This window comes from Salminus brasiliensis, chromosome 11 (assembly GCF_030463535.1).
Source record: "Salminus brasiliensis chromosome 11, fSalBra1.hap2, whole genome shotgun sequence".
In the NCBI taxonomy this organism is placed as follows: Eukaryota; Metazoa; Chordata; class Actinopteri; order Characiformes; family Bryconidae; genus Salminus; species Salminus brasiliensis.
Window position 1 is genome coordinate 2,194,270 of NC_132888.1, and position 17,200 is coordinate 2,211,469.

At 42.7% G+C, this 17,200-nt stretch overlaps 1 protein-coding gene across 1 annotated transcript in view; it reads left to right on the forward strand.

Moving 5' to 3' along the window:
- The first annotated feature begins 1,200 nt into the window (after positions 1 to 1,200).
- The window catches only part of aire (autoimmune regulator), a 16,903-nt gene continuing 903 nt past the window's right edge, over positions 1,201 to 17,200 (forward strand). The window contains 12 exon segments of the mRNA XM_072691649.1: positions 1,201 to 1,347; positions 1,876 to 2,050; positions 3,299 to 3,445; positions 3,951 to 4,016; positions 6,223 to 6,336; positions 8,030 to 8,235; positions 9,266 to 9,387; positions 9,626 to 9,695; positions 9,743 to 9,745; positions 11,047 to 11,169; positions 11,891 to 12,012; positions 14,107 to 14,182. Coding sequence (XP_072547750.1) covers positions 1,201 to 1,347; positions 1,876 to 2,050; positions 3,299 to 3,445; positions 3,951 to 4,016; positions 6,223 to 6,336; positions 8,030 to 8,235; positions 9,266 to 9,387; positions 9,626 to 9,695; positions 9,743 to 9,745; positions 11,047 to 11,169; positions 11,891 to 12,012; positions 14,107 to 14,182 — 1,371 coding nt within the window.

Below are 17,200 nucleotides of genomic sequence, written 5' to 3' on the forward strand. Positions count from 1 at the left end.
AGTGGCCAGGGAGGGAAAGCACAAGGCAGGTGTTTCTAATAAAGTGGCCAGTGAGTGGAGACACAAGGTAGGGTGTTTCTAATAAAGTGGCCAGGGAGGGAAAGTACAAGGTAGGTGTTTCTAATAAAGTGTCCAGTGATTGGAAGTATAAGGTAGGTGTTTCTAATAAAGTGGCCAGTGAGTGGAAGCACAAGGTAGGGGTTTCTAATAAAGTGGCCAGTAAGTGGAAGCACAAGGCAGGTGTTTCTAATAAAGTGGCCAGTGAGTGGAGACACAAGGTAGGGGTTTCTTATAAAGTGACCAGTGAGTGGAAGCACAAGGTAGGGGTTTCTAATAAAGTGGCCAGTGAGTGGAAGCACAAGGTAGGGGTTTCTAATAAAGTGTCCAGTGATTGGAAGTATAAGGTAGGTGTTTCTAATAAAGTGGCCAGTGAGTGGAAGCACAAGGTAGGGGTTTCTAATAAAGTGGCCAGTGAGTGAAAGTATAAGGTAGGTGTTTCTAATAAAGTGGCCAGTGAGTGGAAGCACAAGGTAGGGGTTTCTAATAAAGTGGCCAGTGAGTGGAAGCACAAGGTAGGGGTTTCTAATAAAGTGGCCAGTGAGTGGAAGCACAAGGTAGGGGTTTCTAAAGTGGCCGGTGTGTGGAAGTTTGTGATAAAGTGGCCAGTAAGTGGAAGCACAAGGCAGGTGTTTCTAATAAAGTGGCCAGTGAGTGGAGACACAAGGTAGGGGTTTCTTATAAAGTGACCAGTGAGTGGAAGCACAAGGTAGGGGTTTCTAATAAAGTGGCCAGTGAGTGGAAGCACAAGGTAGGGGTTTCTAATAAAGTGTCCAGTGATTGGAAGTATAAGGTAGGTGTTTCTAATAAAGTGGCCAGTGAGTGGAAGCACAAGGTAGGGTGTTTCTAATAAAGTGGCCAGTGAGTGAAAGTATAAGGTAGGTGTTTCTAATAAAGTGGCCAGTGAGTGGAAGCACAAGGTAGGGGTTTCTAATAAAGTGGCCAGTGAGTGGAAGCACAAGGTAGGGGTTTCTAATAAAGTGGCCAGTGAGTGGAAGCACAAGGTAGGGGTTTCTAAAGTGGCCGGTGTGTGGAAGTTTGTGATAAAGTGGCCAGTAGTGGAGCTATAAGGTAGGTGTTTCTAATAAAGTGGCCAGTAAAATTAGCCTCAGTCCTGTTCTCCTCTCTACTTTCTAGTCCGGAATGTCTCGAGTGGAGGTCTTTGGAGAATCCGAGCTGCGCTCCCAGCTGAAAGCCTGTAGGACTGAGATCGCCATGGCAGTCCATGACGCTTTCCCTCTGCTGTATGGGCTGGCAGACCATGAGATCATCTCTGAGCAGCTCCTCGGGGTGAGAGTGCTCACTGTATTGAACAGTATTGATCAGCTTCTCTCCTTCATTGAGTTCAGAGAAGGTCGTTCACAGTGTCATACATGTGCAGCAAGGCGGCATCAGGCAGCGAGTGAACGGTCAGTTCTTGAAGGTGATGAAGGTGCTGAAGCAGGAAAAATGGACAAGCGTACGAATCTGAGACACTCTGACCAGAACCAGACTGTGATGTTCTAAATAAACGACTGGGTCAGAACATCTCCACCAAAACATCAGGCAGGTTATTGTGGGGTGTTCCCAGTATGCAACGGTCAGCACCTACGGTCCCACATCACAACTTACAGGTTTTATTGGATCTGCTGCAACATCAGACGATGTCCAGATACCATAGAACACCTTTAGGGGCCTTGATGGGCCAGAGCTGTTTCGGCTGCATGAGGAAGACCTACACAATGTTATGGGGCTGGTTTTAATGTTATGGCTGGTCGGTGTAATTTTGCTTTCCCTGTCATTAAGTGATCCTCATGCTGTGGTCCATGTGCTCCTCAGGAGACTCTGGAAAGGAAGAAGAAGGACGGGATCCATAAGGCTGTGTATTCTCTTCTAACGTGGCTTCTGGAGCAGGACACCTCTGTTCTTCAGGCTTTCTGGGACAATCTGTCCAAGGAGTACAACCAGGAGAGCTATCCTAAACTGCAGAATCTGTTTGCCAATTTACCCAAAGGTACAGTGTGACGCACAGTCCCCTACACGTGTCTACTCGGGTTTGAGAGAGGGTCCCCCAGCTAAAACTGTCTGGACGAGAGCAAGAGCAGTTCTGTAATTGGCTGCTGGCGGCCGATGAAGGGCTAGAGGAAGGCTTACACACTGTGTGTAGATCTGTAAAGTACAAACGGGAGGTGTTTCTGATAAAGTGGACAGGAATGTCATTCTCAGTTAGAGGTTTAGTTTTAGATGTAATAGTTAGTTTTGGTTAGTTTTAGGTTTAGGTTCATGTTTAGGTTTACTTTTTTAAAGGGTTCAGATTCAGTTTTAGGGGCAAAGGTGGAAGTCTGTTACACATACAAGGAATGGTACTAGGTCAAATTTAAAAAAGTATTACACTGAGAGAAAAATACACGAAATAATAAATCAAATAAAGAATAATAAGTTAAAAAAACACTAGAAGTAATAATGAGCTGTAAAAAAACCCAAAACAAAACCTGTAATTATCCACATGTAGCCATATGTATACAAACTATTATATACAGATATGATGATATAAACATTTCCAGAACATTTGAACATCTGTACAGCTGTGCAAATAATCCTAGTGCAAATGTTCTGTATGTAATGTATCAGTACTGTGCAGCAGTGAAGTCCAGTTTCAGCTCAGGTCAGTTATAGATTAGGTTTATAGATGTTTTGCTGGTTTTGAAGGTTCTGAGTCTTCTCCTAGAGGGGAGTGTTGGGAAGAGGTGATGTCCAGGGGGAGGAGGGTCAGCTCTTTCACGCCCTGCTGGTGTAGATCTCCTGAAGCGTTGGCAGATTGCATCCAATGATCTTCTCTGCCGTCCTGATGATGCGCTGTAGTTCGGCTCACTCTTGGGAGGTGGAGGAACCAAACCAGATGGTTATGGATGATGTGAGGATGGACTCGATGATGGCTGTGTAGAACTGGATCATCAGGGTCTGCGGCAGGTTCATTTAAGGGTTTGAGTTCGGTTTTAGGGTAAACATTAGTTTTAGGATTAGCATTACTTAAAGGGATCAATTATTTCCGTTTTGGCTTAATTTTAGGGTTTAGGTCCAGTTTTAGGGCTCATGTTTAGCTTTCGGGATAGTTACGGTTTTGTTTAAAGGTCAGTTTTCAGGTTGGTTTTATTTATTCATAACTTTAGTGTATTTTTAGGATTATGGTTACTTTTATATTAGAATTAGGTAGGAATTTGAGTGGCTGTTCCATGGGTTTAACCCTGACTGTACCTGGCAGGTCTAAGGCTGGGGAGCAGGGCTGCTAGGAGCCCCAGGTTTGAGCTGCAGATTCGAGGACAGCCTGGCAAGAAGAGGGGGCTTGGGGAGAAGCAGCTGACCCATCGACCACACCATTACTCCAAGAGAGCATTACAGCCCAGCACAGGTACCAGCAACAACCCATGAAATGACTAGGACTCAGCGGCAGGTCCAGGCTTCACTAGTCACTCCTCTAGGCTAAGAATAACCCACTATTCACTGGTAATCCCCATCAATCAAGCCATAACATTAAAACCACCTGTCTAATATTGTGTAGGTACCCCTCTCAAGCTCAAGGCAAGACTCCACAAGACCTCTGAAGGTGTCCTGTGGTATCTGGATTTAATCAGCAGGTCCTTTAGGTCCTGTAAGTCGTGAGGTTGTGAGGTGGGCGGGGCCTCCAAGAGAATCAATGGGCCTGTGGTGCCCATGACGCTATTGCTGGTTCATCGGTTGACCTTCTATGGAACGCTTCTGTAGGTACTGACCACTGCATTTCAGGAACACCCCACAAGACCTGCCGGATGTTTTAGAGATGTTCTGAACCGGTGGTTTATCTAGAACATCACAGTCTGGTTTTTGTGGAACTAGAACTTGACGTAACTGAGTGTGATCTGTCTTGCGGCGTCTAGGAGGGAAGGGAAAGTCTGTGAGGAAGACGGACAGCGCGTCTCTATCTCAGGTGTCAGTGAGCAAAGGTGAGCAGGTTCTGCTGTTTGTTTGTTTGTTTGTTGTGAACTATATGAATACAGACACATTATCTTTAGGGATCAAGATTAGTTTAGTTCAGTTTTGTTATATTAATAATGTTATAATCGGTTTTAAATTTTAAGTTTAGCTTAGTTTTATTATCAGTTTTCAGTTTCAGGTCAACAGATGTTTTATATGTTTATGTTTAGTTTTAAATTCAGTTTTAACGTTTGTTTTTAAGTTTAGTTTTGGATTAGTACTGCTATAGGGTTCAGGTTCAGTTTTAGAGACAGTTTCAGTAAGGCTTAGTGTTAGGGTTTAGGTCTAGTTTTCAAAAAAGGAAATGTACATTGTAATAGACAGACATCTGATATATGGTCATACATGCACATATATTATTAATGGTTGGGTATATATTTAAATATATATGTACTGTATGCATATTCAAAGTATCATATTGCTGCTGTCCAATGAAATACATGTATCTTTAATTATTGTCTGTTTTAAGTTTTCTCAATGGTTTGAAACCTGTAGCTGCTTGTGTACACTGTGTAAATCATTCTGGATGAACGGACCAATAGAAACGCTCTAAATTATTTGGAATAAACTCTTATTTTACAATGACTTCCAAATTTTGCCTTCCTGTAAAGTTCCGTTTTGGAGATTTATGTTTTTCATTGAACAGCAACGATATACTGTACACTTTTAAAAAGTTTAAGATCCATAAGGAAACTTTGGAGGTTTTTCAGTTTCAAACCATGGAGGAACCTCTTAAGGTTCTTTAAAAAACCTTAAAAAAACGTTTTTAATCTAAAGCTTCTTAAAGATTCCTCAAAGCACCTTAAGAGGTTCCTCCACAGTTTTAAATTTCCGAACCCCTAAGGAACATATACTTTTAACAGTGACACATCTGCATGATATATAACATACCTATATATATATATATAAATATATATATATAAAGTGTGTGTAAGTGTATTATGGCTGTTACTGCGCTTAGTGCTGCGTCTGTTTGTGCCAGGGTCCAGTGAATTATTTGTTGTTTATGTATATGTGCATATGTGGTTGGAATATATGTCCCATATTTTAAAAAAATGTTGACATATATGTTATTCTAATTCTATATATACTGTATAGTATATAGTATATTTGGTTTAGTATATAGTACACTACATATACTATATCAGATATACTATATATGTTATACTAATTCTATATACACTCTATAGTATGTAGTATTTATGATATGGTATATAATATACTACATATACTATATCAGATATACTATATATGTTATACTAATTCTATATATACTCTATAGTATGTAGTATTTATGATATAGTATAGAGTATACTACATATACTATATCAGATATACTATATATGTTATACTAATTCTATATATACTGTATATTGTATATTTGATATAGTATAGAGTATACTACATATACTATATCAGATATACTATATATGTTATACTAATTCTATATACACTCTATAGTATGTAGTATTTATGATATAGTATATAATATACTACATATACTATATCAGATATACTATATATGTTATACTAATTCTATATATATACTCTATAGTATGTAGTATTTATGAAATAGTATATAATATACTACATATACTATATCAGATATACTATATATGTTATACTAATTCTATATATACTCTATAGTATGTAGTATTTATGATATAGTATAGAGTATACTACATATACTATATCAAATATACTATATATTTTCTATATATATATATATGCTGTATATAGTATATTTGATATAGTATATGTAGTAGAGCATATAGTATATAGGAATTGTATATAAGGGAATTTCTACATACTCTAATATATAACTTTAAAACCTAGTATATCAGATTCCTGTATGAGGAGAAGGTACTGTTTCTGTTTCTGTTTATTTTGGTCCATTTTAATCTGATATGTTTTCCAATGTTGTTGTTTGTTTGTTTGTTTCAGTCATATTTGTTTGTTTGTTTGTTTGTCTTTGTGTATCAGCTTGAAGAGAAACACAATACTTTTTGTTTACACTATTTTGACAGATTTTGTTTCAGGCATCAAGAACCCACAACATATCTGAGACAGAGTTATTAGGGCAGTAATGTTGTGTAATTTGTGTCTGTGTCTGTCCGTGTTCAGTAAAGTGTATTATGGCTGTTACTGTGCTTAGTGCTGCATATGTTTGTGTAGGGGTCCAGTCTGTGTCCGCCTCGGTCCAGCGGGCCGTCACCCTGACCGCTGGAGAACTTCCTGCAGGCTGTGGAAAGGTGGAGGAGATCCTCATCCAGCAGGTCATCGAGTCTGGTGAGATCAATGGACCATGCATTTACAGTTACAGCATGTGAACGTTTGGACACCCGTGGCCAAGTTCTGCATATTTGTTCTGCATATCTTTTTTATTTTAATTAAGAAGTAGGTAATAAGCCTAGTCCTGGACTACAGAGCGTTCTGAACGGCGATTCAGGCTTAAGCCCTGAATGCTGTGACAAGGTCAGGCCACAGGTCAGGTCTCCTTCTTATGACTCTCCATGAAGATTATGTTTGTACAGGCAATGCTGCACAGTAGAGTAGGTGCACCACCCTCCTGACTCTGCTGTCCTTTCTGAGAGCTGTCTTGGTCTTCCAGATCTCCTTCTGACCTCCACGGTTCCCCCGAACTGCCATTTCTCAGGCTTCTTCTTTTAGCTGTCCCCTGCCTTGTGGTCATCTAAACAGTTGCTTTGACCGTGGGGGACCGTGTTTGCTTAGTCTTAGGACTTTGAAATTTGAAGAGCCGGAGAATTTATAAACTTTGGAAAATTTGGATTCAGATGACAGTTCCTAATTACAATTGGTATCCAGCCTCAGGCCAGATATTCAAATCAATGTATGAAACCTGAGCTGTTGTAATGCTTAGGGTGTCCAAACATTTGCACAGACTATAATTATAATTTAGATTTTATTAGTTTTCTGTTATGATAGGCTGCATTACCATTACCACTGGTTGGGTGGGTGGGTGGCTCTGCTGTAGGACAAACGGGACAAAATCAATTAATCTAAAGAATGGAAATGTTGTTTCCGATGATTTTGATCGTTAATATAGTGTTATTAGTAAACACTAATCTTTTCATACTCCTTTCTGAGTGTGTAATCATGCATAGGGCCCTATTATAGCGGCCTTTAGACGGGCCGGCAGCCGTGCACCGGACAACTTGATTTAGGCCGCTCAAAAGTCCTGTACTGAGTCTCTTAATGAATCATGGGTGTGTTGTTTTGGGCGTAACGTGCAGTAATAAACCAATCAGTGTGCCTCTCGCCGCTCCCTTTAAGAGCCAGGTGCGGTCAGACTGACCTTGGGGGGTTGCTGTTTCGGTGGTGTAGAGCGTGGGGGGGGTAAGAGAGTCAGGCTGCACGCGCCTGTGTTGACAATTCACTGCTGAGATAGCAACGAACAAACGTCTGACTGTTGATGAACGAACGTCTGTCTAGACTGTTTTCAGTCAGTGGAGCTCCTGCTGTGTTTTCCTCTGCTGAGATACACAGCAATACTCCAGAAACTGACCTGAACACCCCTCATTTCCAGACCACCGCGCCCATCAGCGTAGAGATATTCACAAGCAGCGCTGCTGTTTAAACCACGCAGGAGGAAGGAGTGGAAATAGACTGTTGGTGGGGTGGAAGATAGCGATGAGCGTTGCATCATGCCTAAGATAGGGGGCGTAGTGCTGTTAATGTGTTTAGTATGTTCATGTGGATCCTACGATAAGTAATCTCTGAATGGATTTCCAAACCAATACAGCCATTCTTTACTCAATCAGGACCTGCTTTCCCCAAAACACTGGGGTGTAACTGCCTTTCTTATGTGGAAGAGTCTCAGACTGCTGTGCCGTGATGCCTTTAGGAGAGGCAGTCCAGAGCAGTGAGCAGTATTACTGTTGGGGCTCCGGAGCTTTGAGCGATATTCACTCTGTCAGGCTCTGTCGGCACTGGGAAATTTAACGTGGCTTCTCTCTTCCAGGAGGAGCTAAGAAGTGCATTAAAGTCGGAGGAGAGTTTTATTCCTCTGGAAAGGTGGAGGAGACGGCCAGCTCTCACATGGCACAAACTGCACAGAGCGAAGGTCACCAGCAGGGGGAGCCAAACACCAGAGCTGTGGATGTGTGTGGAGCAGGATGAGTTTCTAATCCATTCCGTTGAAAATAAGGTGGAGGCAGAATTGAGAACGTATGTGGGACGTGTGTGGGGGTTGCAGGTTATATTATTCTTATATAACATATTTGCTAGCCTGTAGGCTAGTTTGGGTGTCTGGTAGCCCTAATGGTAAGAGATGGGAACCCACAATCATATAATACATCTAGCATTTATGAGTCTTTTTTTTTTCAAATCCCAGTCTTGATTCATGGTTTCAAATCCCTGGGCTGATTCCTAGGTTCAAATCCCAGCCCTTAATCATGAGTTCAAATTCTAATCCTGATTCCTGGGTTCAAATCTCAGTCTTGATTCATAGGTTTTAAATCCCTGGGCTAATTCCTAGGTTCAAATCCTAGCCCTTAGTCATGGATTCAAATTCCAACCCTGATTCCTGGGTTCAAAATCTAGACTTGATTCCTGTTTTTTTAAATCCCAGTCTTGATTCATGGGTTCAAATCCCAGTCTTGATTCATGGTTTCAAATCCCTGGGCTGATTCCTAGGTTCAAATCCCAGCCCTTAGTCATGAGTTCAAATTCCAATCCTGATTCCTGGGTTCAAATCCCAGTCTTGATTCATGGGTTCAAATCCCAGTCTTGATTCATGGGTTCAAATCCCAGTCTTGATTCATGGGTTCAAATCCCAATCCTGATTCATGGTTTCAAATCCCAGTCTTGATTCATGGTTTCAAATTCCAATCCTGATTCCTGGGTTCAAATCCCAGTCTTGATTCATGGGTTCAAATCCCAATCCTGATTCATGGTTTCAAATCCCTGGTCTTGATTTATGGTTTCAAATCCCAGTCTTGATTCATGGTTTCAAATCCCTGGGCTGATTCCTAGGTTCAAATCCCAGCCCTTAGTCATGAGTTCAAATTCCAACCATGATTCCTGGGTTCAAATCCCAAGTCTGATTCCTGAATTACAGCAAATGAAACAAGACCCAAACCCACACATAAGAAGGACTGAAACAAGGAGGCCTCGTACCCAAATTACAGACATGTCTATCAGTTTGTCTTAATGGGAATTGATCAAAGCTGTGTGCTATATGTGTGTTCGTGTTCAGGTAGAGCGTAATGATGACGAGTGTGCTGTGTGTAAGGATGGAGGAGAGTTGATTTGCTGTGATGGATGTCCTCGGGCCTTCCACCTCGCCTGCCTGGTGCCTGCACTCACCTCCATTCCCAGGTGTGAATACTACACACACACCTGTCAGTCAGATTAAACCATACTGAACCAGAACCTTCACTGTAGGAGACAGTTTGGGTTTGGTAAGTTTGGTGTGAAGCGCTCCATTCTAGAGAAGCTCACCAGGTCAGAACTGTTCACAGTGGTGGTGCATCCACACAGTCCTTCTTTAGATAGCTGACAAGTGAAGCCTAAATCTCACCAATTAGTCCTAAACTATTGCTTCTGATTTTTTTAGTGGTACCTGGCGCTGTAAGTTCTGTAACGGCAGCCGAGCGATGGTAGAGAAGACATACACGTCTCTGCAGGTATGTTTAAAAAAAACACTTCTATATACCATAATACCTACATTTAGAGCGTTATTAATATTCACCCTAATGAGAGACTGTAGCTCCTCCTCCTCAGTGTATATCACAATACCTACATTTAGAGCATTATTAATATTCACTCTAATGAGAGACTGTAGCTCCGCCTCCTCAGTGTATATCACAATACCTACATCTAGAGAGTTATTAATATTCACTCTAATGAGAGACTGTAGCTCCGCCTCCTCAGTGTATATCACCATACCTACATTTAGAGCGTTATTAATATTCACCCTAATGAGAGACTGTAGCTCCGCCTCCTCAGTGTATACCATAATACCTACATTTAGAGCGTTATTAATATTCACCCTAATGAGAGGCTGTAGCTCCGCCTCCTCAGTGTATATCACAATACCTACATCTAGAGAGTTATTAATATTCCCCCCAATGAGAGACTGTAGCTCCGCCTCCTCAGTGTATATCACAATACCTACATTTAGAGTGTTATTAATATTCACCCTAATGAGAGACCGTAGCTCCGCCTCCTCAGTGTATATCACAGTACCTACATTTAGAGCGTTATTAATATTCACCCTAATGAGAGACTGTAGCTCCGCCTCCTCAGTGTATATCACAGTACCTACATTTAGAGCGTTATTAATATTCACCCTAATGAGAGACTGTAGCTCCTCCTCCTCAGTGTATATCACAGTACCTACATTTAGTGTTATTAATATTCACCCTAATGAGAGGCTGTAGCTCCGCCTCCTCAGTGTATATCACAATACCTACATTTAGAGCGTTATTAATATTCACCCTAATGAGAGACCGTAGCTCCGCCTCCTCAGTGTATATCACAGTACCTACATTTAGAGCGTTATTAATATTCACCCTAATGAGAGACCGTAGCTCCGCCTCCTCAGTGTATATCACAATACCTACATTTAGAGCGTTATTAATATTCACCCTAATGAGAGACCGTAGCTCCGCCTCCTCAGTGTATATCACAGTACCTACATTTAGAGCGTTATTAATATTCACCCTAATGAGAGACTGTAGCTCCACCTCCTCAGTGTATATCACAGTACCTACATTTAGAGTGTTATTAATATTCACCCTAATGAGAGACTGTAGCTCCTCCTCCTCAGTGTATATCACAATACCTACATTTAGAGTGTTATTAATATTCACCCTAATGAGAGACTGTAGCTCCTCCTCCTCAGTGTATATCACAATACCTACATTTAGAGCGTTATTAATATTCACCCTAATGAGAGACTGTAGCTCCGCCTCCTCAGTGTATATCACAATACCTACATTTAGAGCGTATATTCATGCTGTGATTGTTTCTCAGCCTCCAGTACACACTCCTCTGATGGAGAGCAGCTCCAGCTCCACGGTGGACTTCTCCTTCTTCTCCTCCACCTCTCTGTCTGCAGTCACGGGCAGCAAAGGCACACAGCCTGCAGGGCTCCAGGTAGTGTGAACAAACCCTCAGTATCACACCAATCACGACAGTTTAGGGACACCTAGCAGACTAGGGTTCAATTCCCTGGCCAGTCAAGCACATCTCACTAAACCAATGAGAGTCTCTGAACAGTACATTCTTTAAATGTAAGTCACTAAGAGAATCAGCCATAACATTACAACCACTGACAGATCAAGTAAATCACACTGAGGATCTGGGTCCAGTGGCTCCTGTTGAGGGGTGGACCTATCAGGCAGCGAGTGAACGGTCAGTTCTTGAATTTGATGAAGGTGCTGAAGCAGGAAAAATAGACAAGTGTAAGAACGTGAGACACTTTGACAAGAACCAGACTGTGATGTTCTAGACGACTGCCTCAGAACATCTCCAGAACATCAGGCAGGTCTTCCCTCCCAGTATGCAGTGGTCAGTACCTACCACAAGAACAGGGTCATGGGCACCCAAGGCTCACTCAGACAACTTACAGGACTTGGAGGAGGAGGATCTGCTACTTATGTCAGAAGGTGTCCAGATCCCACAGGAGACCTTTAGAGATCTCAGAGATGGAGTGGTGGCTCGATGAGTCAGGCACATGGAGTCTTCAGTCGGACAATCATTTTAAGCTGATCTGAAGCTGAGGTGAAAGCTGCAGGTGTTTAGACGAGTGTAGATGAGCGACTGTTACGGTAAAGTCTGAACTGGATGGAAATGAGATGTGGGATATTGTTTTCAGGCTGCTGATCCTGAGCTGGCGGGCATTAGGACCCCCTGTGGGATTTGCCATCTAACCCGTGGGGAACTACTCATCTGCCCTCAATGCCTGCAGAGCTACCATCCACACTGCAACTTCCCAAAGTGAGACTCTGAAGCCCTTCTTTCAGCAGCATTATTCGATTGTTATGGACAGTATATATATATACTTTACCAAAATGGTAAAATTACTAGAAAAGGTCAAACATTTTTGAACTCTGAATGGAAGCCAATATAAAATATGAGTTTATTCCAAGTGATTTAGAGCATTTCTATTGATCCATTCATCCAGAATGATTGACACAGTGTTCAGAAGCAGCTACATGATGAAAACTAAAAACAGACAAAAATGGAGCTTCAAAATATGGTTTTCACCATTTCATATAAATATATATGATTATGTAGTATATATGTTGTGTATATATATTGTGTATATATTTGGGGTGTAACCATCATAGTGTGGTTTGGTGCACACAGACATATATATAATATATAAAAGGAAAAAATAATAATTGATATATATACAGTGAGTCCAAGAAGTATTTGATCCCTTGCTGATTTTCTTTGTTTGCCCACTAATAAAGACACTATCCTTCTGCACTTTTAATGGTAGATATATTCTAACATGGAGAGACAGAATATCAAGACAAAAATCCAGAATATAATTTTAAAGAATATATTTTAATTAATTTGTATTTCAATGAGGAAAATAAGTATTTGATCCCTCTTGCCAAACACACTCAATACTTAGTGGCAAAGCCTTTGTTTGCAAGCACAGCGGTGAGACGTTTGTTGTAGTTAACCACAAGTTTAGCACACACACCAGGGGGAATTTTGGCCCACTCTTCTTTGCAGATCCTCTCTAAATCATGAAGGTTGGTGGGCTGTCGCTTGGCAACTCTGACCTTCAGCTCCCTCCATAGATTTTCGATCGGATTGAGGTCTGGCGACTGGCTGGGCCACTCCATGACCTTAATGTGATTTTTCTTGAGCCAATCCTTTGTTGCCTTTGCTGTATGTTTAGGGTCGTTATCATGTTGGAAGACCCAACCACGGCCCATTTTCAGATCCCTGGCAGAGGGGAGGAGGTTGTCCCTCAGGATTGTGCGGTACATGGCTCCATCCATCTTCCCAGTGATGCGGTGAAGTAGCCCTGTACCCTTGGCAGAGAAACACCCCCAAAACATTATGCTTCCACCTCCATGCTTGACGGTGGGCACAGTGTTCTTGGGGTCATAGGCAGCATTTTTCTTCCTCCACACATGGCGGGTGGAGTTGAGGCCAAAAAGTTCAATTTTGGTCTCGTCTGACCACAAAACCTTCTCCCAATAACTTGGTTCATCTTTCAAATGATCATTGGCATACTTGAGGCGCGCCTCCACATGTGCTCTCTTCAGCAGGGGTACCTTTCGGGCACTGCAGGATGTGAATCCATTGTTGCGCAAAGTGTTGCCAATTGTTTCCTTGCAAACTGTGGTCCCAGCTGCCTTCAGGTCATTTGCTAACTCCTGCCGAGTGGTTGCAGGACGATTTCTGACTGTTCTCAGCATCATTGCCACCCCACGAGGCGAAATCTTCTTTGGAGCACCGGGCCGAGGTCTGTTGATTGTCATGTTATACTCTTTAAACTTTCTGATAATTGCACCAATAGTTGTTACTTTCACATCCAACACCTTACTAATCTTTTTGTAGCCCATTCCAGCTTTGTGAAGGTCAACAATTCTGACTCTGAGGTCCTGTGACAGCTCTTTGGTTTTACCCATGTTGGAGACTTGAAATCTGTGTGATCTGTCTGATTCTGTGGACAGGTGTTTTTCACACAAGTGATTAGTGAGAACAGGTGGCTTCAGGTCAGGTAACAAGTTGATTGGGAGTGTCTAACTGGTCTGTAAAAGCCAGAACTGCTAATGAATACTAAGGGATCAAATACTTATTTCACTCCATGAAATACAAATCAATTAATATATATTCCTTAGATTTATTTTCTGGATTTTCTTTTTAATATTCTGTCTCTCCATGTAAGAATACATCTACCATTAAATGTATAGAATGATCATGTCTTTATTAGTGGGCCAACGAAGAAAATCAGCAAGGGATCAAATACTTCTTGGACTCACTGTATATATATATAATTATGTTGATGATACTGTCTCCAATGATTGTTCTTCAGTTCAGTGAATAGCTGTGTGTTTTCCTCAGTGGAAGAGGGAGGTGCAGAACCTGCTCTAGGACCTGGGGGTCAACAGAAAGTGAGGTACCATCCAGAACTGTGCAGGTACACACACACATACATACACACACACACACACACACACACACACACACACACACACACAGACACACACACACACAGACACACACACAGACACACACACATCATGTTCTCATCAACATCGTGTAAAAGGATCAATCTAAAGCCTAAAGTCACTTCCTGTATAAGGACACTCTTCCCCTACAGAGACACTCTTCCCCTACAGAGACACACTTACTCTACAGAGACACTCTTCCTCTACAGAGACACACTTACTCTACAGAGACACTCTTCCGATACAAGGACACACTTACTTTACAGAGACACTCTTCCCCTACAGAGACACTATTCCCCTACAGAGACACTCCTCCTCTACAGAGACACTATTCCCCTACAGAGACACTATTCCCCTACAGAGACACTCCTCCTCTACAGAGACACTATTCCCCTACAGAGACACTATTCCCCTACAGAGACACTCCTCCTCTACAGAGACACTATTCCCCTACAGAGACACACTTCCTCTACAGAGACACACTTCCTTCACAGAGACACTCCTCCTCTACAGAGACACACTTCCTTCACAGAGACACTCCTCCCCTACAGAGACACTATTCCCCTACAGAGACACTCTTCCTCTACAGAGACACTCCTCCTCTACAGAGACACTATTCCCCTACAGAGACACTCCTCCTCTACAGAGACACACTTACTCTACAGAGACACTATTCCCCTACAGAGACACTCTTCCTCTACAGAGACACTCCTCCTCTACAGAGACACTATTCCCCTACAGAGACACTCCTCCTCTACAGAGACACTCTTCCTTCACAGAGACACTCCTCCTCTACAGAGACGCTATTCCCCTACAGAGACACTCCTCCTCTACAGAGACACACTTCCTCTACAGAGACACTCTTCCTATTCAAGCACACTCTTTCCCTACAGAGACACTCTTCCTCTACAGAGACACACTTACTCTACAGAGACACTATTCCCCTACAGAGACACTCTTCCCCTACAGAGACACTCCTCCTCTACAGAGACACTATTCCCCTACAGAGACACTATTCCCCTACAGAGACACTCCTCTTCGACAGAGACACACTTCCTCTACAGAGACACTCTTCCTATTCAAGCACACTCTTCCCCTACAGAGACACACTTCCTCTACAGAGACACTCTTCCTCTACAGAGACACACTTACTCTACAGAGACACTCTTCCGATACAAGGACACACTTACTTTAAAGAGACACTCTTCCTCTACAGAGACACACTTACTCTACAGAGACACTATTCCCCTACAGAGACACTCCTCCTCTACAGAGACACACTTCCTTCACAGAGACACTCCTCCCCTACAGAGACACTATTCCCCTACAGAGACACTCTTCCTCTACAGAGACACTATTCCCCTACAGAGACACTCCCCCTCTACAGAGACACACTTCCTTCACAGAGACACTCCTCCCCTACAGAGACACTATTCCCCTACAGAGACACTCCTCCTCTACAGAGACACACTTACTCTACAGAGACACTATTCCCCTACAGAGACACTCCTCCTCTACAGAGACACACTTCCTTCACAGAGACACTCCTCCTCTACAGAGACGCTATTCCCCTACAGAGACACTCCTCCTCTACAGAGACACTATTCCCCTACAGAGACACACTTCCTCTACAGAGGCACTCTTCCTCTACAGAGACACACTTACTCTACAGAGACACTATTCCCCTACAGAGACACTATTCCCCTACAGAGACACTCCTCCTCTACAGAGACACACTTCCTCTACAGAGACACTCTTCCTATTCAAGCACACTCTTTCCCTACAGAGACACACTTCCCCTACAGAGACACTCCCCCTCTACAGAGACACACTTCCTTCACAGAGACACTCCTCCCCTACAGAGACACTATTCCCCTACAGAGACACTCCTCCTCTACAGAGACACACTTACTCTACAGAGACACTATTCCCCTACAGAGACACTCCTCCTCCACAGAGACACACTTCCTTCACAGAGACACTCCTCCTCTACAGAGATGCTATTCCCCTACAGAGACACTCCTCCTCTACAGAGACACACTTCCTCTACAGAGACACTCTTCCTCTACAGAGACACACTTACTCTACAGAGACACTCTTCCCCTACAGAGACACTCCTCCTCTACAGAGACACACTTCCTTCACAGAGACACTCCTCCTCTACAGAGACGCTATTCCCCTACAGAGACACTCCTCCTCTACAGAGACACTCCTCCTCTACAGAGACACTCTTCCTATTCAAGCACACTCTTTCCCTACAGAGACACACTTCCTCTACAGAGACACTCTTCCCCTACAGAGACACTATTCCCCTACAGAGACACACTTCCTCTACAGAGACACTCTTCCTATTCAAGCACACTCTTCCCCTACAGAGACACACTTCCTCTACAGAGACACTCTTCCCCTACAGAGACACTATTCCCCTACAGAGACACACTTCCTCTACAGAGACACTCTTCCCCTACAGAGACACTCTTCCTTTACAGAGACACACTTCATTTACAGAGACACTCTTTCTTTACAGAGACACTCTTCCTATACAAGGACACACTTCCTTTACAGAGACACTCTTCCTATACAAGGACACTCTTCCTTTACAAAGACACTCTTCCTATACAAGGACACTCTTCCTTTACAAGGACACTCTTTCCCTACAGAGACACACTTCCTCTACAGAGACATTCTTCCTATACAAGGACACACTTCCTTTACAGAGACACTCTTTCTATACAAGGACGCTCTTCCTTTACAAGGACACTCTTTCCCTACAGAGACACACTTACTCTGCAGAGACACTCTTCCCCTACAGAAACACACTTCCTTTACAGAGACACTCTTCCTATACAAGGACACTCTTTCCCTACAGAGACACACTTACTCTACAGAGACACTCTTCCTCTACAGAGACACCCTTCCCCTACAGAGACACTCTTCCTCTACAGAGACACCCTTCCCCTACAGAGACACACTTCCTTTACAGAGAC